At 48.7% G+C, this 26823-nt stretch overlaps 1 protein-coding gene across 5 annotated transcripts in view; it reads left to right on the top strand.

Moving 5' to 3' along the window:
* Nucleotides 1–26823, top strand: part of XYLB (xylulokinase) — a 60371-nt gene that overhangs the window by 8146 nt on the left and 25402 nt on the right. For 4 of the 5 annotated variants that reach the window (XR_005196839.1, XM_017508390.2, XM_037731316.1 and 1 more), the window contains 13 exons: nt 4558–4627; nt 7359–7439; nt 9548–9634; nt 9959–10087; nt 11552–11617; nt 12902–12974; nt 14717–14835; nt 16996–17077; nt 18705–18745; nt 19350–19465; nt 20324–20439; nt 21117–21190; nt 23447–23543. Coding sequence is in view for 4 of the 5 variants with exons in the window: in XM_017508390.2 (XP_017363879.1) it covers nt 4558–4627; nt 7359–7439; nt 9548–9634; nt 9959–10087; nt 11552–11617; nt 12902–12974; nt 14717–14835; nt 16996–17077; nt 18705–18745; nt 19350–19465; nt 20324–20439; nt 21117–21190; nt 23447–23543 (1151 nt within the window). In the remaining variant the exon portion in view is untranslated. The remainder of the gene's footprint in view (nt 1–4557; nt 4628–7358; nt 7440–9547; nt 9635–9958; nt 10088–11551; nt 11618–12901; nt 12975–14716; nt 14836–16995; nt 17078–18704; nt 18746–19349; nt 19466–20323; nt 20440–21116; nt 21191–23446; nt 23544–26823) is intronic. The other variant, XM_037731317.1, reaches the window with a different exon arrangement.

Raw genomic sequence — 26823 nt, 5'->3', positions numbered from 1 at the left:
TTTGAGACAATCTCACTCTGTAGCCCAGGCTGGAGTGCAGTGGTGCAATCTTGGCTCACTGAAACCTCCACCTCCTGGGTTCAAGTGATTCTCCTGTCTCAGCCTCCTGAGTAGCTGGGACTATAGGCACATGCCACTACACCCGGCTAATTTTTGTTTTTAGTAGAGTTGGGGTTTTACCATATTGGTCAGGCTGGTCTTGAACTCCTAACCTCAGGTGATCCACCCGCCTCAGCCTCCCAAAGTGCTGGGATTAGGTGTGAGTCACCACTCCCAGCCAATTAATATTTTTAGTGAGATCGTATTATCTTTATAAACTAACTTGGCGGAATTGACAACTTGATGAGATTAAGTCTTCCTGTCTGAGCACATGTTAGGACTTTCCATTTGTTCAAGTCTTTCTTGTTTTTTTTTTTTAATACTTCACTTGTGTTTTAATATGTTTAACATATGGATTTTGCCCATTTTGGTAGATTGCAAAAATGACCACAATGCTTCACTCCTCCCTGTACCCACACCCTTTGCAACGTGACCGCAGTTCCTTCCATCAAGGAGTCATTTCCCGGCCTGTTGATTTGCTTTATCTGGTAGAACAGGGGAAGTGACATTGCACCAGTTCTAAGCCTAAGCCTCAAGCAGCCTTACATGCTTCTGCTGTCATTCTTGGAACTCTGCCCAGCCACTAAATGAGCAAGCTGGGGCTACCCTGCTGGAGAGTTGGATATATGTGGCCTTGTTACCCCAACTTCTTCACCTAAGAGCCAGCCAGCCCCTAGCTCCTGTTAGCTACCTGTGAAGCAGAGCCTTTTATTGAAACCTCCTGTTCTGACCTTTTTCCCATTTTCTGGCTGATGTGGGTACCCAGAGCAACCTTGGAAGCACATGTGGAATATGACAGAGCCACTTGGTTCCTGAATGACTGTGTGGAGCAGAACTCCTCGCTCCCCACTCGTGTTCCTCACCACCTATGATTGTGCGTTACATGAGTGAGAAAGAAACTTCAGCTGCATGAAGCCATAGAAATGTGTTTTTCCTTAATGAACATAATTTTTTCCCTCATATCTTTTTTAAAGAAAATACTGGCTCTATTGAAATATAATTCACATGCCATAAAATTCATTCTTTTAAAATGTACAATTTGAAGGTTTTTAGTATATTCAAAGAACCATGCCACTGTCACTGCTCTGTAATCTTAGAACATTTTCACCACCTGGAAAAGAAACCCTGTTTTAATTAGCATCCACTCCATAGTCCCTCTCCTGCCAGTAGTGGCAACCACAATCCACTCTCTGTCTCTGGATTTGCCGATTCTGGACATTTCATAGGCATGAATATATATGATATGTGGTGCCATGTGACAGCCTTCTTTTACTTAGCAGAATGCTTTCTTTAGAAAAATTTTTGTAGCTTTTTCTTTATTTCAGATACTGACTCGAACCAGATACCTAGCATAATGTTTTCAGAGTTCATCCACGTCATAGCACGTGTCAGTATTTCATTCCTTTCTGTGTTTCAGTAATATTCCATTGCATTGATATATCACAGTTTGTTTATCCATTCAACTGATGGACATTTGAGTTGTTCTGCTTTCTTTGCTATTGTGAGTTATTCTGCTTTGAACATCCATATATGTTATGGATTGAATTGTGGCCCTCCAGAATTCCTATGTTGGAAGCCTACCCTCATCATGACAGTATATTTGGAGGTGAGGCCTTTAGGTAGATAATTAAGATGAAACGAGGTTGTAAGGGTAGGGCCCTAGTTTGATAGGTTTCCTTATAAGAAGGAGAGACACATGCCGGCCGTGGTGGCTCACGCCTGTAATCCCAGCACATTGGGAGGCTGAGGCAGGTGGATCACGGGGTCAAGAGATCGAGACCATCCTGGCCAATATAATGAAACCCTGTCTCTACTAAAAATACAAAAATATTAGCTGGGCTTGGTGGTGCATGCCTGTAGTTCCAGTTAGGAGGCTGACGCAGGAGAATCACTTGAACCTGGGAGGTGGAGGTTGTTGTGAGCTGAGATCTTGCCACTGTATCCAGCCTGGCAGCAGAGTGAGACTTGCAACAGTGTGAGACTCTGTCTCAAAAAAAACAAAGAAGTAGAGCCTCTTCATGCACAGATGCACAGAGGAAAGGCCTTGTGAGAAGATGGCTGTCTGCAAGCCAGGAAGAGAACCCTCACCAGAAACTGAATTTGCTAGCATCTTGATTATGAGCATCCGGAAGTGTGAGAAATAGATGCCTGTTGTTTAAACCATCTAGTTTATGGTATTTTGTAGCAACCTGAGCAAGCTAATGCAATGTATAAGTGTTTGTGTGGACATATATTTTCATTTCTATTGGGTATATACTTAAAAGTGGAATTGCTGGGTCGTATGGTAACTCTTTGTTCAACATACCGAAGAATTGCCACACTGTTTTCCAAAGTGGCTGTGCCGTTTTCCAGTCCCACCAGTGGTATATGAGGGCTCCAGTTTCTCTATATCCTTGCTTAACATTTATTGTTGACTGCCTTTTTAATTACAAATGACAGCCATCCTAATGGATGTGAAATGCTATCTCACTGTGATCTGGATTTGCATTTATCTAATGATGTTGAATATCTTTGCCATTTGTATATCTTCTTTAAAGAAATGTCTATTAAGATTTTTGCCCATTTTTAAAAACTGTGTTATTTCTCTTTTATTATTGAGTTGTAAAAGTTTTTTTTAATATATATTCTGGATACAAGTCCCATGTCAGATATGTGATCTCAAGATTTTTGTCCCATTCTGTGGGCTGTCTTTTCACTTTCTTAATGATCCTCTGAAACAATGTTTTTAATTTTGAGAAAGTCTAATTTTCCTACTTTTTTCCTTTTGCTATTTGTGCTTTGGTACAGTACTGGTTAGGTTTTGATATCAATTTTATATTTACCTCACAAATAACTGGAAAAATTTCTTTTTGGAACAACTTAAATAGTATAGAAATACTTGCTATTTTTATTTGGTAGGGTTTTTCTGTGAAACCATTTGGGACTGGTGCTTTCGGGGCATGGGGTTGCTCTGGTCTTCCTTCTTAGCTAGAAATGCCAGCTTTGTTTTGTTATTTTTTATTTGAGATGGAACCTCGCTCTGTTGTGCCCATGCTGGAGTGCAGTGGTGTGATCAAGGCTCATTGTAACCTCCGTCTCCTGGGTTCAAGCGATTCTCCCGCCGTAGTCTCCCGAGTAGCTGGTACTACAGGCACCCTCCACCATGCCTGGCTAATTTTTGTATTTTTAGCAGAGACAGGGTGTCATAATATTGGCTAGGCTGGTCTCAAACTCCCCACCTCAGGTGATCTGCCCACCTCAGCCTCTCGAAGTGCTGGGATTACAGGTGTGAGCCACCGTGCCCAGCTGAAATGCCAGTCTTAAGTTATTAAATGCATGGTAGAATGTCTGGTTACAGCTTTTATCAGTTTTGTAGAGGCAACTTTTTTTGGTGGGCTTTTTTTGTCTATAGTAAAATTTTGTTGCTCTCTTCCTCTTTTTCCCTAATAGTATCTTTTTAAAAAATCCCTATTATTGAGTAAAATTTATGTACAAAAAATGACATCTATTAAAATATATAATTAACTGTATTTTGACAGATATAGACCTATAGCTATGAAACTACCACCACAATCAAGATACAGAATGTTTATATCACCCCCCAAAAATTCCCCACTAGACTTAGGTAACCATTCACCTTCTTTTCTCAGTATAGATGAATTTGTGTCTTCCAGTCTGTTCCTATATAAGTTATAATTGTGTGCATATCGATAGTTCATAGTTTTTCATGCTCTGTATTATGATATCACTTACATACACTACAAATTATCTTCCCTTGTTTAGGGACACCTGGGTTGACTCCAACGAATCATTACAAATAAGTCTGCTATGAATATTTGTATACACATCTTTCTATGGACTTAGACTTTCATTTCTCTTGGCTGGATCCTTAGGAATTGAAAGGCTGGATCACATGGTTGTCTAATAGCATCTTGGTGTAGATTCTGAGCTTGGTTTTCTCTTTAACACATAGTTAAAAGGGTTGGATTTTTATCAAATCAGCTCTTTGCACTGGGGTCTTATAGGGGTGAGGAGGGTGGGAAGAGAGGGTTCCAGGCAAACTGCCAAAGCCTGTAGTCCAAGGACGCTGGGTCTGTTGTGAGTAGAGGTGCTCTTCCCTCGGACGCAGCACCTCTGCGTGGCTGCCCCTCCTCTACCTCTCCGAACCTGTGGGGCTTGAGAGGCTTTTATAGTCTAATCCTGCACTCACCCAGGGTCAGCCTTTCTTGTGTTTAGAAGGCTTCTTTAGAAGGCGCTTTCTGAGAATTGCCACCTCTGGGCCACTCTGGGCAATTTGCCTGTCTGCTCTTTTCATCTTAGCAGCCCTTGTGCCTGTTCAATCAACAGTTCCCACTTGGGGTTGGGGAAGATTCTCCTTCATCTGGACATTTCCAGGGTCATGTACCACAGGGCTTCTCCTGGCTTTGCAAGCTCCGCCTGCCCTGAGGCTCTGGCCTGCATTCCCTGTTTTTCTTGCAGGACTCGGGGCGGTGTTCATGTGCACAAGGATGGGCTGACAGTCACTTCTCCAGTCCTAATGTGGGTCCAGGTAAGTGTTGGGATTCCTATTCTCTTTCTGTCCCCAGCCTGTCTCACTGGCAGAGTCAGTGATTTGTTAGGAAGCCCAAAGGTGGCAGCTGATGAGAGCCTTTGTTGAGACCAGGTCCTCATGGGAAAGTGGAGTTGGCATGGCTCCTGGGACCAGGCTCAGCCTCAGCTGGTGCCAACACTCCCAGGCTGAGAGGACTCACAAAGGACTTTCAGGTACTGGAGCCACAGCAAATGGCAAGTCCTGCCGTAACCATCTTTAAAATGCCACAGAGCAAATCGTTTCCCAACCTCTGCAGTCAGGCCCTGTGGCCTCCCTTGTACCATGAAATACAAACATAGGCTGGGCGTGGTGGCTCACGCCTGTAATTCTAGCACTTTGGGAAGCCGAGGCAGGTGGATCACTTGAGGTCAGGAGTTCAAGACCAGCCTGGCCAACATGGTGAAACCCTGTCTCTACTAAAAATACAAAAAATTAGCTGGGGATGGTGGCACACGCCTATAGTCCCAGCTACTTGGGAGGCTGAGGCAGGAGAATTGCTTGAACCCAGGAGGCGGAGGTTGTGGTGAGCTGAGATCACACCATTGCACTCCAGCCTGGGCAACAAGAATGAAACTCTGTCTCAAAAAAAGAGAGAAAGAAATACAAACCCCTTAGGGTCTTAGTGCTCAGCCTCCAAGATCCCTTAGCTCCCTAAGCACTCAGAATGGTGAGTTACGGCCTGCCCAGTCAGACTCAGCTCAATCCCAAGCCAGGCCTGCCTGCTGAGGATCAACAGAAAAGGAGAATCCCTGTGGCAAAATCTGGTGACCTAGGCGGCCACTGGAGGGGCTGTGGACAGCACAGACAGGCATGGTAGTGCCAGGGTCTACCTCCTCACATGCTGCGGGGTCCCCAAGTCCCTGAAACTGGAGACCAGCTAAGTGCATGCCTGCCAAAAGCTTTTTTCAGTCCTCCAATACCTATCTAACCAATTCCCCGTATTAAACTCTTTTTGTTAAAAATAACTAGTATGATTTCTTTTTTATTGGTGTAACCCTGACTCATACACTGGAGAATTAGGGTCGAGGATGGATTTTCCCCAGACAAACCAGATAGACTGTACTTCGGAGGGCTGAGCCAGACCAAGGGGCAGAGTGGGAGGGTTCGGGGTTAGAGGCAAGAGTCAGTGTCAAGAGGTCCCAGTGATGATATCGAGGGCATCTGATAGGCCAAGGCCTTCACCTGGGGAGGTGAGCAGTGGGTGAGAGCCAGGCTTGGGGTGGGGCCAGGGTGATTTCTGATCTGATGCAGCCTCGTGGACCAAACTTGATCCTAGCTCTGCCAGCCCCTGCTCCAGCCATGCCCCACTCCCTGCCCAAGGTCTGGTGGGCGTGGATAGAGTTGGCAGCCACAGCCAGGGTTGCAAAGGCTGGGGATGGTAGAGTCAGGCAAAAGTGGGAGGGGCTTCTTTGCCCTCAGGAAAACACAAGTCAGAGTGAATCTCTAAGTCCTGCCATGAAATCTTAGGAGGGGTGATGTCAAGGTCTGCTGGGCACCACCATCCATCTCACTCATTGGGTTTTGCTAGAAGGAAGAGTCCAGCCTACAGTGGAGGGTGGAATAGGGGCCTGGAACAGGTGGCCACCATCTCTACCCACTCCCTCCAGCCTCCAGCTCCTGGACACAGGGAGCCTAGGCCTGGTGCTCTGCTCTCATGGGAGCTCTTTACTTTGCTGTTCACTTCCTGTTGCAGTGAAGCCAGATCACTAATATAGTGGGTTGAAAATGCAAATTAAAGAAGCTAAAAGTTGGCTGCCTTATTTTGTTGTTTGTTTTTGAGGTAAGGTCTCTTGCTGTTGCTCAGGCTGGAGTGCAGTGGTGTGATCATGGCCCACTGCAGCCTCAATCTCCTGGGGTCAAGTATCCTCCCTCCTCAGCCTCCTGAGTAGCAGGGATCACAGGCTTATGCAACCACACCCAGCTAAATTTTTCATTTTTTGTAGAGATGGGAGCTCACTATGTTGCCCACGCTGATCTTGAACTCCTGAGCACAAGTGATCCTCCTGCCTCGGCCTCCCAAAGTGCTGGGATTACAGATGTGAGCCACCTCGCCTGGCCTGAGCTACCTTGTTTATGCTCTTCCTGAGTTTGGAAGTCACAAATTAGGGAAGCAGGGCTGCGTGTGGTGGCTCATGCCTGTAATCTCAGTACTTCGAGAGGCAGAGGCAGGCGGATTTCATGAGCCAGGAGTTTGAGACCAACCTGGGCAACATGGCAAAACCTCATCTCTACAAACAAACAAACAGAACAAAACAAACACCCAAAAGTTAGCCAGCCATGATGGCATGTGGCCGTAGTCCCAGCTACTCAGGAGGCTGAGATGGAAGGATCACTTGGGCCTGGAAGGTCGAGGCTGCAGTGAGCTGAGATTGTGCCACTCCATTTTAGTCTGGGAGCCAGAGCAAGACTCTGTTTCAAAAACAAAAAAAGTAGGGGAGAGTAAAATTTGAAGATTGGTGGTTTATGATTCCATTTATTTAAAATATTTTTAGCATAGTTGACCTTATTTGATTGATACCTATTTGTTTAATTAATGCCCTGTAGTGCTTACAACTCCCGAGTCATCAGTTGCTTCATCATCTGCCCAGTCCTCTGCTGTAATGGCAGGCACTTGCCTTTCAATTCTGAGGCTTGCATGTCTGATTCGGTGCTTCTGGACAGTCATGGTGGGCTCTGCTTTTCTTCTCAGGCACTGGATATCATCTTGGAGAAGATGAAGGCTTCGGGCTTTGACTTCTCTCAAGTCCTAGCTTTGTCCGGGGCAGGCCAGGTTTGTCTGCAGCAGGCTTTGTCTGCCATGTGAGGGGTGACCTGGGCAATGGTGCGGGTGTCGAGGAGATGGCTCCCCTTGGAGGGGAGAGGCTCATTCTTGACAGCCACGGCACAAATTTCACTGTGAGTAAAAATCCCTACAACTGTTTTACCTTGGAGACTGTATAACTTGTCTCGTTGCAAAAGGATCTGAGACAGTTCTTAGGAAAAGTATTATATAAAATAGGACTCGTGGTGAGAGCACGGAGGAGAGGTCCTCTGAAGGGGATGGAGGAAGCAATTGACCTGGATTTATTATGACTGCTTGGGGGAACCACAATTGCCTTTCTATTTACTGAAAGTAAAAGCAAAGTCAAAAATGATACTAATAATGATAGTAGTTTTAGCAGTGGAAAGAGTATTGATAACGATATCAAAAGACATTGACCGAGCGTTTAGTGCATGCCAGATACAACTCTGAGGCCTTTCCATTTGTCATCCAGCTCAGTCCTTATGATTCTGCAGGGTGGTGCTGTGGAGTGCTAGGTACACACTCAGGGCATCTTGCCTGGCTCTGCCGTTTATCAGCAGTGACCTGGGATACGTCGTCCAGCTTTCTGATGCCCCCGTATTCTCATCTGTCATAGGGTCATTGTGAGTGTAAATACATAGCCCGGTGCCTCCTATTAATACGCAGTAAACCTTATTAAAGCTTGGGCTACTGTTATTATCACTGATGTTTACGTGAGGCACGGAGAGGTGATGCCGCTTGCCCAAGATCACACAGTGCTGGGAGTGGGAGTCAGGACCCGAGTCCATCTCATCCGGTCCCTTGGCTGTGCGGGGATCACTTTTCTCCACGTTGGATTACCGTCTTTTCATATCCTCCCTAGAGTACAACTAGTTTTTCTGAAGCTGCGGCTTCCTCTGTGGCCTAACAGGAATTTATTGTTCCGGTTCTTGTTAAACACAACAGAGATTCCCTGGGTGATCTTGTCCACTTCTCTCACCTGAACCCCGGGCCTGGACGCCCATCTCCCTCCTGGATATTCCCTGACCCCCTCAAACTTAGCATGTCCCAGACTGGGTGCTGTCTCCCTTCAGACCTCCTTCTTTCTGGGCTCTCTTTCTCAGGGAATTCTCCCCATCCACGCAGGGCACAACTCAAGCGTCATCTCTGACCCCTCCACCTTCCCACCTCACATCCAGGGGTCTTCATGTCTCACTGATTTGCCTATGACTCTTGACTCTACCGCCAGCACTGCCTCTGTCCCCCAGGCCACCTGCTTGTCATTCTTCTCCAGGCCTCTACCATAGCCTCCCCACCTCCCCCCGCCTTCCCCATGACTCCCATTAGCCCATCATACATTCAGCCCCGTCCATACCGCTCCCCTGGTAATCCAGGGTTCCCGTGACCTCCAAGATAAGCCCCGGCCTCCTGAGCATGGCTTCAGGCTCCCAGTGCTCAGGCTGCCCACTCTTGAGCCCGTCACTTACCCCCAACCCAGCCTCAGGCCCACTGCTTAGAATGCCACACAGATTCTCTGCATGCAGCACACACTGAGACCCTTTCCTGATATGACCACGTCCACCCATCTGTACCCAGTCGATTAGGGGCCTCTGTTCCCACAGCCCTGTTGCTGCAGCTCCATAGGGTTTTGTAATTGTACATTTGTGTCCCTTTCCCTGACTCAACTCCATTAGCCTGAAGAATAGGGGCAATGTACTATTCACCTGCCCCAAGCCTGGCTTGACCTATGTGCTTGATAAATGTTTGCTGAATGAATGAATGCATGAATGAAGGGGGTGAGTGAATAAATAAATGAATTTCAGATAATATTACGAGCAATGTCTTTAAGTGCAGTTTACAAAAGCCACCAAAATCCAGAACAATAATTTGTTCTTGGACCTTTTCTATAAGTTGTAGGGTAGACAGGGCAGAGTTCCTCCCCATTTTCTTGAAGTGGAAACCGAGTCTCAGGAAGGTGATGAGCTCGTGACTAAGAAGTAGCAGGGCAGGTGGTGGAGCCTGGTTCTTTGGCATGTGGTCTGGGGTCTTTCTGTGTCTCCAGGAGGCTGTGACTCCAGTGTGTGGTCATGTGAACATGTGCTTGGGTTTCCCAACAGCAACACGGAAGTATATACTGGCAGGCTGGAGCCCAGCAGGCACTGAGAAGCCTCTCACCAGACCTCCCGCTACACCAGCAGCTGCAGGTAACTGTGGCTACATTGCGTGATTCTGAGAAACTTCTGCAAAGCGGGGAGGAGAGGCCCAAGTCCTGTGGGTCCTGAGGCCTGCCGGTCTCAATGTTGTAGCTGTGCTCGGGCACCCTCAGCAGAAGAGCCTTTCAACCTCAGGCGTTTGGGGAGAGGCCCCACTGGGTCAGTTCTAGCTTACAGCACAGAGGGCTAGCCCATGTGTCTCCAACCAAGGTTACCTAGGAAGAAGCGTCACGACTGCCATGATGGGCGGTGTGACCAGCAGCTCTCCAAGTCAGTGGATGGAGCTCAAGCCTGCGCCTTTGCCCTCCTTCCTAGGCCTGTTTCTCCATCAGTGACTGCCCGGTATGGATGGACTCCAGCACCACAGCCCAGTGCCGCCAGCTGGAGGCTGCCGTGGGCGGGGCTCAGGCTCTCAGCTGCCTCACAGGCTCCCGCGCCTATGAGGTAGGCTGGGGATGGAGTTGGGTGCAGGGGGTGGTCTGGTTGCAGGCTCTGGAGGCATAGTGGGTGATCTGCCTCTGCGGGGTTCACATGAGGTCGTGGAGGTCTTGGCCCTGCAGAGCCAGGAACAGACACTCGGCCCGGGGTCCTGATCCAGGCCACCTGCCGCCCTATGTGTTCCCAGGCCAGGCTGGGTGTGCACGTGGCTGTGCTCCTGACATGGAGGTGCTGTACTTGGGGTGGGGAGGGCACCTCCTCTCATTGTCTGTAACCTGGGGATTACAACAGGATTACATTTTGGGTAGGTTTGAAGCTAAAAGAAGTCAGTGCATATAAAGCACTTAGTGCAGTGCCTGGCAAAGTTTGTTTTTTTTTAAAAAAAAAGAATGTTGGGCCAGGCGCAGTGGCTCATGCCTGTAATCCCAGCACTTTGGGAGGCCGAGGCGGGCGGATCACGAGGTCAAGAGATCGAGACCATCCTGGCCAATATGGTGAAACCCTGTCTCTACTAAAAATACAAAAAATTAGCTGGGTGTGGTGGCACACGCCTGTAGTCCCAGCTACTCGGGAGGCTGAGGCAGGAGAATTGCTTGAACCCAGGAGACGGAGGTTGCAGTGAGCCGAGATTGTGCCACTGCACTCCATCCTGGTGACAGAGCAAGACTCCATCTCAAAAAAAAAAAAAAAAAAGAAAGTTCTACTGGTTCAGCCATGTCCCCAGAGGTGACTGTGATTAGGCCAGCCTGGATCACATGACCTCTCTGGAGTGGAAGCTTTGGCGATACGGCCAACCCTACTTGGGCCGCCTGAAATACGAATATGTGGATGGGGAAAATATCCAGATCCTACCTCTGGTGCCTCGGTCAGAATAGTCACCCTGCTGTGTGAAGAGCAAGGGTTATTCACTCAGTGTTGTCCAGTCCTGATGTGGGAGAGGCCCTCCAGGAAGGCCCAGAAGTTTCTCGTTTCTCTGTCCTGTGGGTGCAGAGCCATTGTTTACTGCCTGGGTCTTTGATTACTAAGGACATTTTAAGGATTCAAAGGCCAAATTCGCATTGTTCAGTAGATATCAAACAGATTTAATGCTGACTTTAAAAAGACGCATTTATTTATTAGAGGTGGGATCTCACTGTGTTGTCCAGGCTGGACTCCTGGGTTCCAGAGGTCCTCTCCCTTCAGCCTCTTTAGTACCTGGGATTACAAGTACACACCACTGCCCCCAGTTGGGGCTTACTTTTAAAAGCTTTTATGATGTGTGTACCTATGCAACAATCTTGCAGGTTCTTCACATGTACCCCAAAACCTAAAAAAAAAAAAAATTAAAAAAAAAAAAAAAAAAAAAAAAAAAAAAAAACTTTTATGATAGCTGCTCCTATCCAGAGCATGCTACGTTAAACTTACTTTATGAGGGTGATGATTCATTCTGTGTAGGATTTGGGTTCCTAAGAATTTATATTCCTTTTCCAGCGTTTTACAGGAAACCAAATTGCAAAAATTTACCAGCAGAACCCCAAGGCCTACTCACACACAGAGGTTGGTTAAATGTTCCTGTTTGATTGAAAGTCGCAGTTGAATTCCTTTCCTAATATGTTAGATACGTCTTATGTGCAGTGGCTGAAAACATTGATAAGCAGACACTAACAAATGATATATTCGATTTGCTTTTTTTTCTCATTGTCGGGACATTTCCAAAGAGGAAGGGAAGAATGGAATGTGGGAAAGAGAAGCAGGGGTTCTCCTGACCAAAAGAGTGAGGGTGAGGGTCCAGGTGGGAGCACTGGGGACTGACGTGTTTCTGAGACCACCTGAGGAGAAGATCTGGGCCTCTGAGCAGGCTGTGTCTGCTCACTTTCCTATGTGGTTAACTCAGGAGGACTGTCAGGCACATGATTGGCATGGAGTCAGTGTTTTCTTTGGAAATGTATAGTGCTGGGCCTTTGTGTCCCCAGCTGTGGCCCTTCAGCCAGAGCCTCTGTCACAGGAACCCAGGTTCGTTCCTGGCTCCACTGTTGCTGATGCCAGCCCTTAATGCTGCCTGAAAAACAGCCCCACACCCTGGCTAGGGATTTTCATCTTGTGATAAGAAAATGATCAGCTCACTTTAAACCAAAGAACCTTTTTAATCTTATAAATTAACATGTGGTTTATTTTTCAATGATTTGAGGTTCCAGATTAGTCTGTAGCTAATGAATGTAGGCTTTGGGTGGAGGGGTGAAAACCCTCCCCAAATTCTGTATGTGGAATGAAGTTGGCCTGACAGAGGACAGGAGCTGCTAACAGTCTCTCCATGGTTCCAGAGGCCCACGATGCTCATGTGGAAGTACAGAACCTCAGGGTGGCATCGAAAATCTACCCTCTGTTTTTCTGGCTAGTGCTCAGAGTCTGTGACTTCTGAGGAGCCAGCTTTTCTGAACTCCTTAGAGTGTCCTGGTTAGTCCTGAGGCCACACATCCACTTCCCTTGTGACCAGAGGAAGGAAATCGGGGCACACACTCCCCAGGATGTTGATTCTGGATGGAAAGGCAGCTTCCCTAAGCCGTTTCTCATGGGGCTTTTGCTTTTTGTCTCTTTTGAACTTGGCCGTTTTATGGCCCATCAGAAATTGCAGAGAATGAATGCTCTCCTGAGGACTCTGTTCATGGTATTCCTGCTGCTCTTATCTGAGATGCACAGTCTCCACTATTACTTGGGACTTTTGCTCAAAGTTTCTGCTTCCCTGTCCAATTGGAAACTTTTTTTCCATGCTTTGTGTGTCAGAAGCATTCACTAGCTAGGGTGTGTGGGAGTGAGTTGCCTCACTGCTTCTTTCTTTTACAGAGAATTTCTTTGGTCAGTAGCTTTGCTGCTTCCCTGTTCCTTGGCTCTTACTCCCCTATTGACTACAGCGATGGTGAGCCTTGGGGTCTGGGGTGGGTCCCTGGGCAGCATGCATGTGGCATGTGGGCATGCAGGCAGTGGGAGCCCCATCTACCCCAAGTAGGTACCAGTCTTGTAGCCCTGTCATCTGTTGCCAGGAAGGGAGTGTATTCATTATTTTTTGCTGCACAACAAATGACCCCAATACTTAGCAGCTGAAGACCACCATGTTTATTTTCTCACCTGGTATTGGAGAGCCAGTAATGGGGGGGCAGCTTAGCTGGGAGATGCTGGTTCAGGAGTGGCAGTCAAGCTGGCAGCCGGGGCTGCAGTCATCTGAAGGCTTAACTGGGGCTGGAGATCCACTTCCAGCGTCATGCACAGGGCTACAGGCAGGAGGCCTCAGTTCCTCACGTATGGGCCTCTTTATGAGGCTATTAGTGACACTGCGGAGAGGGAGGGAGGAGACGGGGGGCAGGCCATGCAGAAGCTGCCGAGTCCTATCTTACTGGTCACACACTAGACACACTTGACCCAGTATGGTGTTGAGGGGAACCTCACAAGGGGTGAGCACCAGGAGATGAGGATCAGCAGGGGTGATCATGAAGCCCGGCTCCTGCAAGGAGCTAGTAAAGTTTTTCTTTCACATTTGGCGAACTCCAGAGATTTGTGAGCTTCTAGAATCAAAATCCTGACAAAAACAAATTGCAGATGGTGCCAGTGAGGAGGCAAAGCTGGGAGGAGGCTGCTGCAGGAACTCTTGGATGAGTCTAAGAGTGAGAAGAGTGTGGATAGAATGTGGGTGGAGGATGCAGGGCTGGAGCCCAGACCCATGGACGTGGCTTTCACAATGGAGCCCGGGGTGCTCTGAGCCTCGTGGGAGCTCATGGGAAGTTTTTGAGGGCTGTTGTATGCCAGGCATTATTCTGGTTTCAGGAGAGAAAGTGGCTAAGGAGTGGTGCTGAGATTCCCTCAGTCTGGAGGAGGCGACAGGTCTCCCTACAGCTAGCTCCACAGAACAGTAAACCTGGAGTAGGCTGCATGTCCACCTGTGTTCTACACACCTGCCCCAGGACTGATCACTGCAACGCTGCTCCAGGGGGCATCGCAGAGGTTCACGTTCCTCAGCCACAGCTGGGCCCTCCACTCTGCTCCCCTTCACTCACTTGAGACGTCACCTCCTAACTTCACCTGGGCAGGTGACACCATCAGCATCCCAGTCCACCTCTGTCTGCCTCCACCTTGGCCCAGTGGAGGAGGAGGTCCCTCCGCCAATGCTCTGGATTTCCCCTCCTTTCCCATCCTCAGGGGAAGCCTTGGGAGAAGGAGGATGTTTTGGGAAAGGACCAGCAGGTTGATCTCAGTGACCAGGAGGAAGTTTAGAGGAGTCTGAGAGCTTTTTTTGAAAAGTCAGTTAGACTGAGATCCCTGGGGGCTGACTTGGAAATCTAAGGGACATGGAGAGTGGTTCAGAGTGGTTCAGTGTGTAGTTCCAGCTCCCCCGGGAGATCTTTGAAAAGCAGATTTCCAAGCTGACTGTAGTGTTTGAGCCAATGAGGAATATTTAGAGGAGGTGTGATGCTATCTGTTTCCAAGAGCCCCTCTGGCCTCTGGTTCTCTGGTTCTGGAACAACACAGCGTGCATATATTCCATGAAGGGAGAGCTCCAGGTACAAGTTGTGGCAAGAGAATTATCTGCCCTCTGCCACATTTGTGCATTTTCACAAAAGGTCCGTTTTCAAGATGTGTCTGTCTTTTGTCTCCTTCCGTCCTCAGGTTCTGGAATGAATTTGTTGCAGATACAGGATAAAGTCTGGTCCCAGGCTTGCCTTGGCTCCTGTGCACCTCATTTAGAGGAGAAGCTTGGCCCACCGGTACCATCATGCTCAGTTGTGGTAGGTCTCCTTTCTGGCGATGTGGCTCATTTAAGAGCAGGCAGCTACCTGGGAAGCACTGTAGCACACACGCATGTGCTACATACAGGCTGCACAACTCCCTTGTTTGTGCATTCACCCACAGGCATACACATGCAGGGTCTTCGGTTTAGCCTAAGACGTAAGTCACTGTCTGGATCAGTACCTTGCACATAGTAGGTACTCAGGTACATGTATAGATATGTATAGATTACTGTTATGGTCGGGGGGACTTTGGAAAATTCCTCTAGAAATTTATTAGAATAGGGATAAAAATGGCAAGTGATTCACAGCTAAAGAAAAAATGCAGAGTGCTGAAGTTCTAGGACTAGGGACTACCAGTGAAGCTTGAAGGAGGCAGCCTTGGGGAAAATAGAAAGAAATACCAGCAGGGCTGGTGCAGCAAAGATGCTGGCACTGGACTGCCTGGGACTGAGTCCTGTTTCCACCAGCTCTGTGACTTTGGGTGTTGATTTCCTCATCTGGATCAAAGGGAATGATGCTGTTCATCTTACAGGGCTGTTGCGCAAATCAGATGAGTTAATATGTCTAAAACTTAAGATAGTGCCTGTTCCCACGGGTAATGGCAAAAACACTTACCCGTCACAGCGGCCCCACCCGGACACGGGCTGTGAATGTCCTGGTGTATCCTGGTTGGCCAGCCCTGTTCTTGGCTGTCCTGGGGACAATGGAGTGGAGAGAGAGAGAGAGAGACCTGGGTCCTGCCCTGGGGCCCTTTGGTGGAAAATGCTTGCCACAGAGCCAGAACGACCAGAAAGAACTCTGGGTGGGACAGAGTGTTGGTGTAAAGAAGGGACAGGGCACCCTGAGGCCTGGAGGGAGTCTTGGAGCTGGGAGTCTTGGGCCATATGGAGGAGGGGCTGCTGTGAGTACCCTGCATTGGGAGTCTCAGCCACGGAAGTACTTCTGTTTTCTTGTTAGAGGCAGAGTCTCACCCTGTCACCCAAGGAGTGCAGTGGCATGATCATAGCTCACTGCAACCACCAAATCCTGCGCTCAAATGACCCTCCTCCCTCAACTTCCCAAGTAGCTGGGACTACAGGCATGCACCATCATGCATGGCTAATTTTTTTATTTTGGTAGTGACAGGGTCTCACTATGTTGCCCAGACTGGGGAATTCTCCTGCCTCAGTCTCCCAAAGTGCTGGGATTACAGGTGTGAACCACCACGCTCAGCCATTTTTCTTGTATGATTCACACTGACATGCTGAAAACTGCCTTGCCACCATGCGGCAGAACATCAAAGCCAAACCATCAGTGTCCAAAGTGTGCCGTGAGGCCAGTGTGTGGAGCTAGAGGAAGAGCCACGCGGCCCTGCGGAAGCTGACAGTGCAAGACCCGGACAGAGGACAGCTCAGAGAGACAGAGGAAGGGCAGACAGAAGACAGCCATGCCACCGGGACTGGCAGTCCACACATGGCTTTTAGTTGAATGTGAAATTCAGAGCAGGCTTTGTTTGCCTTATGCAAGAACACATGCCTCCAAGAAGGAGCCTGTGCAGACAAGCAACACTGACTCTGAAAAGGCATTTTCTTTTGTCACACAGGTGTGTGGGGGGGACCAGGCAGGACTCGTGTTCTTCGTCCTCCCTCTTTTGGAAGGTGGTGCCCAGAATGCACTTCCTGAACACCGCCTTTTTTGGTTACTTTCCTTGGAACACTGTCCTCTGCACTTTGCGCCCGATTGTTGTTAATCCAGTCGCGGGGTGATAGACCGAGTGTGCGAGGCATGATCTGCTCCCATGAGTTTGCTTACTGGTGTCCTGTTACGTTTTTTGTTTGTTTGTTTTAAATGCTATATCCAGAATTTGGAGCTTATAAAGCAAGCACAAAGTTAGGGTTGGTCTGTCCTTACTACCTGAAATCTCAAGATCAGCAGTTTTTGAGAGGACCTCATGCTCATGGTTCCAAACCTGCCCTGGGCTCCTCTGGCAAACTGTGAGCAGGAGGGACACACCCAGTTTGTGACAGGGAGTGATGTGACTCCAGGCTCTGCAGAAGATTCCTTCAGCACTGCTGACCTGGAGCCTGTAACATTCTTATGGCCTGAGGGCTGGGTGGCTGTGGCGGGCAGGCAGGGTTCACCTCAACAGAGCGCCCTCACTTTGTCCCCATCCCTCAGGGAGCCATTTCTTCCTATTACGTCCAGCGCTACGGATTTCCTCCAGGATGCAAAGTGGTGGCCTTCACTGGGGACAACCCAGGTGAGTATCTCAGGGAGTTATATTCTCCAGGGAGCCTGACTGGATCAGTGCTGGACGATTGAGAGTTCCAGTCCAGCCTCATGGCAAAGCCTTCTGTGGTCATCCCCACCGCACCCTGCCACCTGACGCCTTGTGCCTGCCCCATCTTAGCTCTGACTCTGTCCTCAGGAGCTGGTCAGCCTGCTCTCCCCGGGTGAAAACCGCTCAGTGATTAAGGAAAGCAGTCATGCCCACCCCACTCCTAACCTGTCTTTCTGTTCCATAGATGAATAGCTCAATTCCTCCAACCCTTCCTCTAGGACATGGTTTTAAGTCTGCCCTGTCATTTGCTCTGCAGCAATGGCTTGTTTCTCATCTAGACACCTCATCTCCTTCCCTAGCCTCTTCTCTTCCTCCTCCTCTCCTCTGGGTAGTCCTGAAGCCACTCCTGGAAGGGCCCTCGGATCTCTGAAGGAAGGCCAGGTGGGCTACACTGAATAACACCTTAACTGCTGCCTCTCAGCCCTGCCCCAGGAAGAGTTGGTCTTTTTCTAACAATCCACCAAATTAGGGTTACATTTAACCCTAACTAGAAAAGTTAATTTTAACCGTAATTAGGAAGGTTAATTTTTGTGCTTTCAGTCTTCTTTCTGTGCTCATAGTAAGCATTGTTTCTTTTAATCAACATGGGCAGTACCTTCCTCATTTTAACAGTTGTCTAGAGTTCTGCTGTCCCAGCATTTATTTCACCGGTCCCTTATGGATGGCGGTTGGTGTTGCGTCAGTGTTTGGGTAGTGCAATGTCGAGATGCACATTCGGTCTTGTCTCTCTGTTGTTACAGGGTAAGTTCTCAAAGGTGGGATCCCTGGGTCCAAGGCTTCTGACACACACTGCTGATTGAACCTCAGTGGCAGTGTGTGAGTGCACCTGTCCTCACTCCCATTTCACCTTTGCTCACATGTTCAGTCACTCGGCATTTGGTGAATGCCTATTATGTGCCAGGCCTTCTTTCAGCGCTGGGGCACTTCAGCAAACAAGGCAGATGAAGATTGCTGTTGTGAGCCAGGTGTGCTGGTGTGCATCTGTAGTCTTAGCTACTCAGGAGGCTGAGGTGGGAGGATTGCATGATCCTGGGAGTTGGAGGCTGCAGTGAGCTATGATCATGCCACTGTACTCCAGCCTGGGCAGCAGAGTGAGACCCCACCTTTATATCTCTTTAAAAAAAAAAGTCTGCTGTTATGGGCCTCATGTCTAAGGCAGGGCACAGACGGAACAGAAACTAAGCCCCTGCTTTTCCATCACCGCCTTTGTCTTTCGCTGCTGTGTGTATCCTTGGTGTCTTGTCTTGGCCTCCTTGGTTCTCTGTACTCCCAGGAGTGCCTGACAGTGGAGGGATGTTTGGACCCCTTCAGGGAAGAGACTTCACAGCTCAAATCAGAGTCCCTGCTCACAGAGACTCCACCCCCTGACCTCTATGACTTTCTCTTATGGCCTCCTGAGCACTCAGCCCCACTGCTTCTGCCTCCACCCTAGGGTGTGGGTGGGAGTTGGAGGTGGGGGCTGTGCTCCTGCCTAGAGAGCCCTGTGGTTTGCTTTGTGGTTCCCACGTGGCCGCCAGCTAACCAGGAGCTCCCCTCCCATTCTCAGCGTCGCTGGCAGGCATGAGACTGGAGGAAGGTGACATTGCGGTAAGTGACTTCTTATTGGCTCTTTCGGTTTCCACACTCACTCCCGCACTCTGATAAGCAGCACCAGGATCTGGGTCCCAGCAGCATGTCTGCTACTTATCAGAGTATCTGCTGGCTCCAGAGGCAGGGGAGGGAGGGAATGGGGACGCACATCTTTCTCAGAAGGTCGTTGTTCTTTGCTGGATAGGCAGGACCCCTGCCTGCTTCACAGTGGCCAGTCTTAGTGAGTGCAGTGGCAGAGGGTCATACTTGGGGCCAGAGGGCTGGGAACAGCCCAGATGAATAAGGAAGACATAACTCAGGCTTTCCTACTTCTAGTGGGAAAGTCATGTGGGGAGCCAACCATCACCCAGACCATTATTTTGCTGCAGTTGTGGGGATTAGCACAGGAGACCGTGGAATCTGCACCTGGGGAGCTGGCTCCTGGTTCCTCTGGTGTGGGAGGGTCAGAAGGGGCTCTGAGAAAGTGGCCTTGCATCTGAGGTCTGCAGCATGAGGAATGAAGTGATGGGGTCAGGGTGGGTGGAGTGTAGCGCGTCACTGGCAGAGGGCAGCATGTGTGGGCAAAGCCCAGGGCACCTCAGCTCTGCCCGTCTCTTTCCAGGTCAGCCTGGGCACCAGTGACACCCTGTTTCTCTGGCTCCAAGAGCCCATGCCCACCCTGGAAGGCCACATCTTCTGCAACCCGGTTGACCCCCAGCACTACATGGCGCTCCTGTGGTGAGCCTGGGTGTTAGCTGGCACCATTCGCTGGGTGAGGAAATGCAGGCAGATCTGGCACTATCTTGAGGACCCCAAGTCATTCCACCAAGCTCTGGAGTGACTCCCTCCACTTTTCCAGGCTCTACTGGGCAACTGAGACCCCCCGGGACTCACTGGCTCCTGCTGACAGCAGAGCTGGGTGAGGAATAATCCAAGACCCTGAGTCCTTCCAGCCCAGATTCAAATCCTATCCTCACCACCAATACCCTGTGTGACCTTGGGCCAACTCCATGGTGTGGCGTGTCTGAGCCACACTTTTCTCATGAGATGGGAAGGGTAAGAGCATTTACCTCACATTGTTGCTGTGGCCTGTCCACAATGTGGTGGACCCTCAGCAAATGGCGGGAAGGACAGCCTGCCTTCCGACGGTTCTCTTGGAAGGGATGTGCTCTGTGCTCTGACCACAGGCCTTTGGAGACCCGTCCAAAGCCCCTGAGGGAGATAGTTTCTGAGCTCCTAGGCCCTAAGAACTGTTGGAGAATGTGGCTAGTTAGCCCAGCCCACCCTGCCTCATTGTGCATATGATAGAATGTGCAGAAACCCGAGCTCCCTGTTCCTACCTGGGGCTCCTCTATGTCAGCCTCCTCTGTAAACAGCCCAAGATAAGGGTGTTTCTGGTGCTTCCCAGGGACGTGCAGGGACCTGGAATCTGAGGAAGAGCCTCCGATGCCTAAGTTTCAGAGCCTGCTGTGCACTGCCTGGGGGTTGTGGTCCAGCCTGACCTGCAGTTCCTCTGCCTGGGTCTCCTCACTGAAACTCATGGGTCCAGTCAGCATGCACCAGCCCCCTCACTCAGAGCTGTGCCCTCTTCTGCAGCTTTAAAAATGGCTCCCTCATGAGAGAGAAGATCCGTGATGAGTTTGCGTCCTGTTCCTGGAGCGAGTTCTCTAAGGCACTGCAGTCCACAGAGATGGGCAACGGTGGAAACCTGGGTAGGCTGGTTGGGGATGCCCAGGCCTGTGAGGGGTCAGCAGCTACCACTGGAGGTGCCCGGGGCCCCATGAGCTGGGGGAGAGGAGGGCTGTGGAGAAGTCCAGGGAGTTCTGTCTGTCTGCACTGCTGTTACGCAGGTCTTACAGGCTGGTGTGGAACCCTGTGCTCTGAGCGAGGGTGGGGCTGTAAGACTGTCCTTGGCTTCTGCTCTGAGCAGAGATCAGGCCATTGCTATATCTTCTGCCCCCTCCCAGCCCCTGGTGACAGCATCAGAGAGGGCAGCCTCTACCCTGGTGCATCCCCGTTCACAGCCCTCTGCCCCAGGCACAAGGAAAAGTGCCCGGTGTCTGGGCAGGCCTGAGCAGGGAGGGGCCTGCCTCCCTTGGTCAAACCTGTGTTGGATTTTAGGATTGGCTGGGCAGCTGCTTCTTGTTCCAAGCTGCCAGGTGAGAGCAGGAAGAATTGTCTCTGAGAAAAGCTAGCTCTGGGCTTTCTGGTTCCCTTCTATCCTGTTGGAGAAAAGGAACTGAGAATATTCACAGGCCTTATCAGGGGGATGAAAGGAGCCAGGGAACCCAGGGATATGGGGTCATTTAGCCCTGTTCTAAGTCTGTTGAAAAGCCGATCTTCTGTTTTTTGACTAATGACAGCTGATCTCTTCCTGGTTTTATTTCAGGTTTTTATTTTGATGTAATGGAGATCACCCCTGAAATTATTGGACGTCATAGGTTTAACACAGAAAACCACAAGGTACGTGTGCTGTTGTTATTGGAGCTACATTGGCTCCACTTGTGAGGTTGAACTTAACAATTGCCTATCAAATTATGTTACTTTTAGGGACTTCATTCATTCACTCATCCACTGATACACACACTTGTGGTGTGCCAGGGTGTATTCTAGAGCCTGGGGAGTCTTTAGCACCTAAGACAGGCACTGCCCTTTTCCTCAAGGAGGAATGCAGAAAACCTGAGACCTCTCTTCCAGCTTAACAAATGCTAACGCTATCACTGAGTATCAAAGAGCATATTTCCTTGGGAAGTTTCGCCCTATACCCATAGGGAACTCATGGATTTTGAGATCCTGAATTTCCTCCTGGGTGAAAGAGCCTCTGGGACTGGGAGGTACTAACATTTATTGAGGCCTATTTGGGGCCAGGCATTGTGCTCATGGTTTTCTATACCTTCCTCATTTATTTTTTTTGCTTTTGAGACAGAGTCTCGCTCTGTTGCCCACACTGGAATGCAGTGGCATGATCTTGGCTCACTGCAACCTCCACCTCTCAGGTTCAAATGATCCTCCTGCCTCAGCCTCCCAAGTAGCTGGGATTACAGACGTGAGCCGCCACGCCCAGCTAAATTTTGTATTTTTAGTAGAGATGGGGTTTCTCTATGTTGGCCAGGCTGGTCTTGAACTCCTGACCTCAAGCGATCCGCCCGCCTTAGCCTTCCAAAGTCCTGGGATTACAGGTGTGAGCCACCATTCTGAGCTGTCTTTTACTTTTCAAAGCAATTCTGTGAGGTAGGCACTATTGTTCCTCTTTCCAGACGTAGAAGTTGAGATACAGAGGCTCAGGCTTAACAATCTCCCCAGAGTCACAAGGTCATAGGTGGTGGAGGGGCTCACCCAGTTCTCTCTGGCTCTGAAATGGCTGTTTTCTTTCTCCACCTTGCGACCTTTCCCAGGAAGGATTTAGTTGGTTCTTGCTGCTTGAAATTGACATTGCTATTAGGTAGTCGCTGGAGAGTCATCACCACATTTTGGGTTGTACCTGAGAGATGTTTCTGACCCCAGGAAATGGGGGGTTTATGTAAGACCCTGTGTCTAGGAACTGTGACCATCAGAGTTGGCACTGGATTCAAGGGCAGATGATGGCACTACATGCTGGATTTTGAATGAAAAGCTTTGTATAAAGTAGGAAGTTCGTCTCAATCTTCTGATGGGGGACCGGTTTGCTTTCTTTTGTTAGAGTGAGAAGCAATGCCCGCTCTTTCTTTTATGCATGTCAATCCTAGATTTGTCAAGGAGAAAGTAGTGTTCTTCATTCATTCATTCAACCAACAGATATGTATGATTGGTGCCAGTCACCAGGGACACAAAGGAGAACAAGACATCGGTGGCCTTGCTCTCCAGAGCCTGCTGTCTAGGAGGGAGAGGGACAGTAGACAGGGGAATGAGCACGTACACGAATGGAGCAGGTGCTGAGGCTAGGGAGCGGAAGAACAGAATGCTGCAAGGGAAAGCAGGGGGTGGGAGGGCTGGAGACTTACCCTGGGTGGGGTCAAAGGGGTGGTCGGGCCTGGGTCTCTCTGAGAAGGTGGCCTTTAGATTGAGACCTGAACGTGCTCAGGATCTCACCATGGAAAGAGTAGGACAGACTTCCAGGCAGAGGGAGCAGCTTGGGACCTAGAGGAAGATCAGTAAGGTTAGAGTGTAGCTGTTCATGAGGGGGCAGTGGCAGGTTCTGGCATTGGTCTCAGGTGCCAGAGAAGCAGGGGTGAGCCTGGTGTTGCTTGTCGTCAGTGCCAGCTTGGAGGACATGCCACAGGGGTGAGATCTCAGGATACGCTCATGGCTCTCACTTATCTATATAAACTGCATTTTCCAGGCTCTGTTGTCTAATCTGATCATTACAACAACCCTAAAAAACAGGCGCCACTATTACCTCTGTTTCATTAAGAAAAAGAATGATAGTAAGACTAATGTAACTTACTGAAGATTGCAGAGCTGAGTGGTGGAACTTGAGCCCTCAGCTGCCTAAGACTGAAATCTGTAATGTCTCTGATAATTCAAAGTGACAGGCATGTGAGGCTGTTAGCTGTGTGCTTGAGTAGTGTGTTTGTGTGAGTGTCTGTGACAGGCAAAGATAGTGGGTAGAGAGCCCAGCTATGAGTTTCAAATCTGTGCTGTTGTTTAAAAAGATCATGCGCACATGTGCACACACACACACACACACGCACACAGATAATGAGAGTTCCTTACTCTATGCCTACCTTTTCCTGGAGACAGGTCTCAGCATTCCCTGGGGATGTGGAGGTTCGAGCACTGATTGAAGGACAATTCATGGCCAAGAGGATTCATGCAGAAGGCCTGGGCTATCGAGTCAGTAAGTGAGCCACTGGCGGCATGTGTCCGGGGTAGCGGCTCAGAACCAGCTCACACCGAGGGACCAGGGCTAGCAGGGCAATGTCTACCGAAGTTTTCTTCCAGGGGACCTTGTGCAGGAGGGAAGTGGAGCCTGCCTTGGGGGTGGGGTGAGAAAGCACAGGCAGGTATAGACCAGCAGGCAGGTTGTTTCCGCTTGTCAGCTGTGTCCACAAAAGCCTGACCTTTTGACTGGGACCTGTAGGACTTGGGAAAGGTCTTTCTGTAACCCTAAGCTCCAAGCTGCAAACAAGCTTTCCTGAGCCCTGGACTGCAAGGGCACAGGCAGTGCAAGGCCTGGGGACATGGCTGAATCTTGGCCTTCCAGCCTGGCCACGTTCCATTGCCTCTGGGACAGACGCTAGGTCTTTCAGCTTGGACAGGGAAGAGGGTGAGGGCGATGTGGTACCACTGCCAAAACTCAGGAGACTGATGTCTTAGTTAATTTTCTATTGGCTTACAACAGAATACCTGATCCTGGGTAATTTATAAGAAAAGGAATTTATTTCTTACAATTATGGAGGCTGAGAAATCCAAGGTTGAGGGGCCGTATCTGATGAGGGCCTGCTTGCTAGTGGGGCTCTCTGCAGAGTCCTGAGGAGGTCCAGGGCATCACATGGTGAGGTACAGGGCTAGCTCAGGTCTCCCTTCCTCTTCTCTTGAAGCCACCAGTCCCATTCCCATGATAACCCATTAATCCATTAACCTATTAATCTGTTAACCTATGAATGGATTAACCCACCGGTAGAGCCCTCGTGACCCAATCTCCTTAAAGGTCCCATCTTTCAATATGCCACATTGGAGATAAAGCTTCAACATGAGTTTTGGAGGGGATACAGATTCAAACCTTAGCAACTGGCACGGAGAGGGCAGACCCAGGGCTGGGGGATGCAGAAGGAGGAGAAGGGGATTTCTGAGAACTTGAACTATAGAACAATCAGCTTTAGGAGGTCAGGGAGCTCCCCTTACAGATGGCATTGGAATGGTCTGGGGGTCTGTAAGGAGTTTGGACTGGCCGCCCGTAGAGTCCAGGTTTCTAAGATGTATTTGTCCCTCTGGGTTATAGCTGTTGTCACTAGAGAAGATAGTGAAGCTTCTTTTTTTTTTTCCCCATTTATTTATTTTATTGCATTTTAGGTTTTGGGGTACATGTGAAGAACATGCAAAATTGTTGCATAGGAACACACATGGCAGTGTGATTTGCTGCCTTCCTCCCCATCACCTACATCTGGCATTTCTCCCCTTGCTATCTCTCCCCAGCTTCCCACCCCCCACCCTCCCTCCCCTATTTCCCCCCAACTGACCCCAGTGTGTAGTGCTCCCCTCCCTGTGTCCATGTGTTCTCATTGTTCAACACCCGCCTATGAGTGAGAACATACGGTGTTTGATCTTCTGCTCTTCTGTCAGTTTGCTGAGAATGATGGTTTCCAGGTTCATCCATGTCCCTACAAAGGACCCTAACTCATCGTTTTTGATGGCTGCATAATATTCCATGGTGTATATGTGCCACATTTTCCCTATCCAGTCTATCATCAATGGGCATTTGGGTTGGTTCCAGGTCTTTGCTATTGTAAACAGTGCTGCAATGAACATTCGTGTACACGTGTCCTTATAGTAGAACGATTTATAATCCTTTGGATATATACCCAGTAATGGGATTGCTGGGTCAAATGGAATTTCTATTTCTATGTCCTTGAGGAATCGCCACACTGTCTTCCACAATGGTTGAACTAATTTACACTCCCACCAACAGTGTAAAAGTGTTCCTATTTCTCCACATCCTCTCCAGCATCTGTTGTCTCCAGATTTTTTAATGATCGCCATTCTAACTGGCGTGAGATGGTATCTCAATGTAGTTTTGATTTGCATTTCTCTGATGACCAGTGATGATGAGCATTTTTTCATATGTTTGTTGGCCTCATGTATGTCTTCTTTTGTAAAGTGTCTGTTCATATCCTTTGCCCATTTTTGAATGGGCTTGTTTTTTTCTTGTAAATCTTTTTAGTTCTTTGTAAATTATGGATGTCAGCCCTTTGTCAGATGGGTAAACTGCAAAAATTTTTTCCCAATCTGTTGGTTGCCGATTCACTCTAAAGATTGTTTCTTTTGCTGTGCAGAAGCTGTGGAGTTTGATTAGGTCCCATTTGTCTATTCTGGCTTTTGTTGTCAATGCTTGAGGGCCTTCCTATGATACTTTATGGACAATCCAAGTTCTATGTAATATATATTTTATACCTTTGAATCCGCTGAGTAAACGGATACTGTAAAAGTACCCATTAGACAGCATCTGCTAAAGCTGAATATACGCCTGCCCAGCAATGTCCCTTCTAAGTAAAGGCACAACAGGAATTTGTGCCTGTGTTTACTGAAGATGTATGTGAGAACATTCATTGCGGCATGATGCTGAATAGACCCACAGTGGAAAGAGCCCAGTGTCCATTAATAGTAGACAGAAAAAATGCATTGTGGTGCATCTGTACAACAGGATACTCTACCCACAGATGAAATGAACCAGCCTCAATGATACACAATGAAATGGGTGTATCTCACCAAATGTAACACTGAGCAAAAGAAGCCAAACCCAGACATACATATGGCAGGGTTCTCTGTACATCACATTCAAAAGCAGATGAAACTACAGGCTGGGCACAGTGGCTCACACCTGTAATCCCAGCATATTGGGAGACCGAGACAGGTGGATCACTTGAGCCCAGGAATTCAAGACCAGACTGGGCAACATGGTGAAACCCTATCTCTGCAAAAAATACAAAAATTAGCCAGACATGGTGGCACATGCCTTTGTCCCAGCTACTCAGAAGGCTGAGGTGGGAGGATCACTTAAGCCTAGGAGGTTGAGGCTGCAATGAGCCATGAGACACTGTCTCAATTAAAAAAAAAAAAAAAAAAAAAAAAGCAGATGAAACTATTTACTGTTGTTGAAAGTCAGGATAATTAGTAGTTACCCTTCAGAAGGGGCCTATGGGGTGCTGGCAATATTCTGTTTCATGTTCCATGGGTGTGTTTAGTTTGTAAAAAATTATGAAGATTATAGGTTTATGATGTGTGCATTTTTCAGGATGTGTGTTCTAGGTCAGTACAATATTTTAAAATACGTAAAATGATCACCATGAGCATTCCCATTGTCCTCATCCCACCACCCTAAGTGTAAAAAGACATTTCCCAAAGGTCTGCAAAGACTTCCAAGTTCCCTAAGAATGAGACTGGGTGAGCAGGGCAGGGAT

This window comes from Cebus imitator, unplaced genomic scaffold, assembly GCF_001604975.1.
Source record: "Cebus imitator isolate Cc_AM_T3 unplaced genomic scaffold, Cebus_imitator-1.0 Scaffold391, whole genome shotgun sequence".
Classification (NCBI taxonomy): domain Eukaryota; kingdom Metazoa; phylum Chordata; class Mammalia; order Primates; family Cebidae; genus Cebus; species Cebus imitator.
Note: the sequence above shows the minus strand (reverse complement) of the source record. Positions and strands in the feature narration are given on the sequence as shown.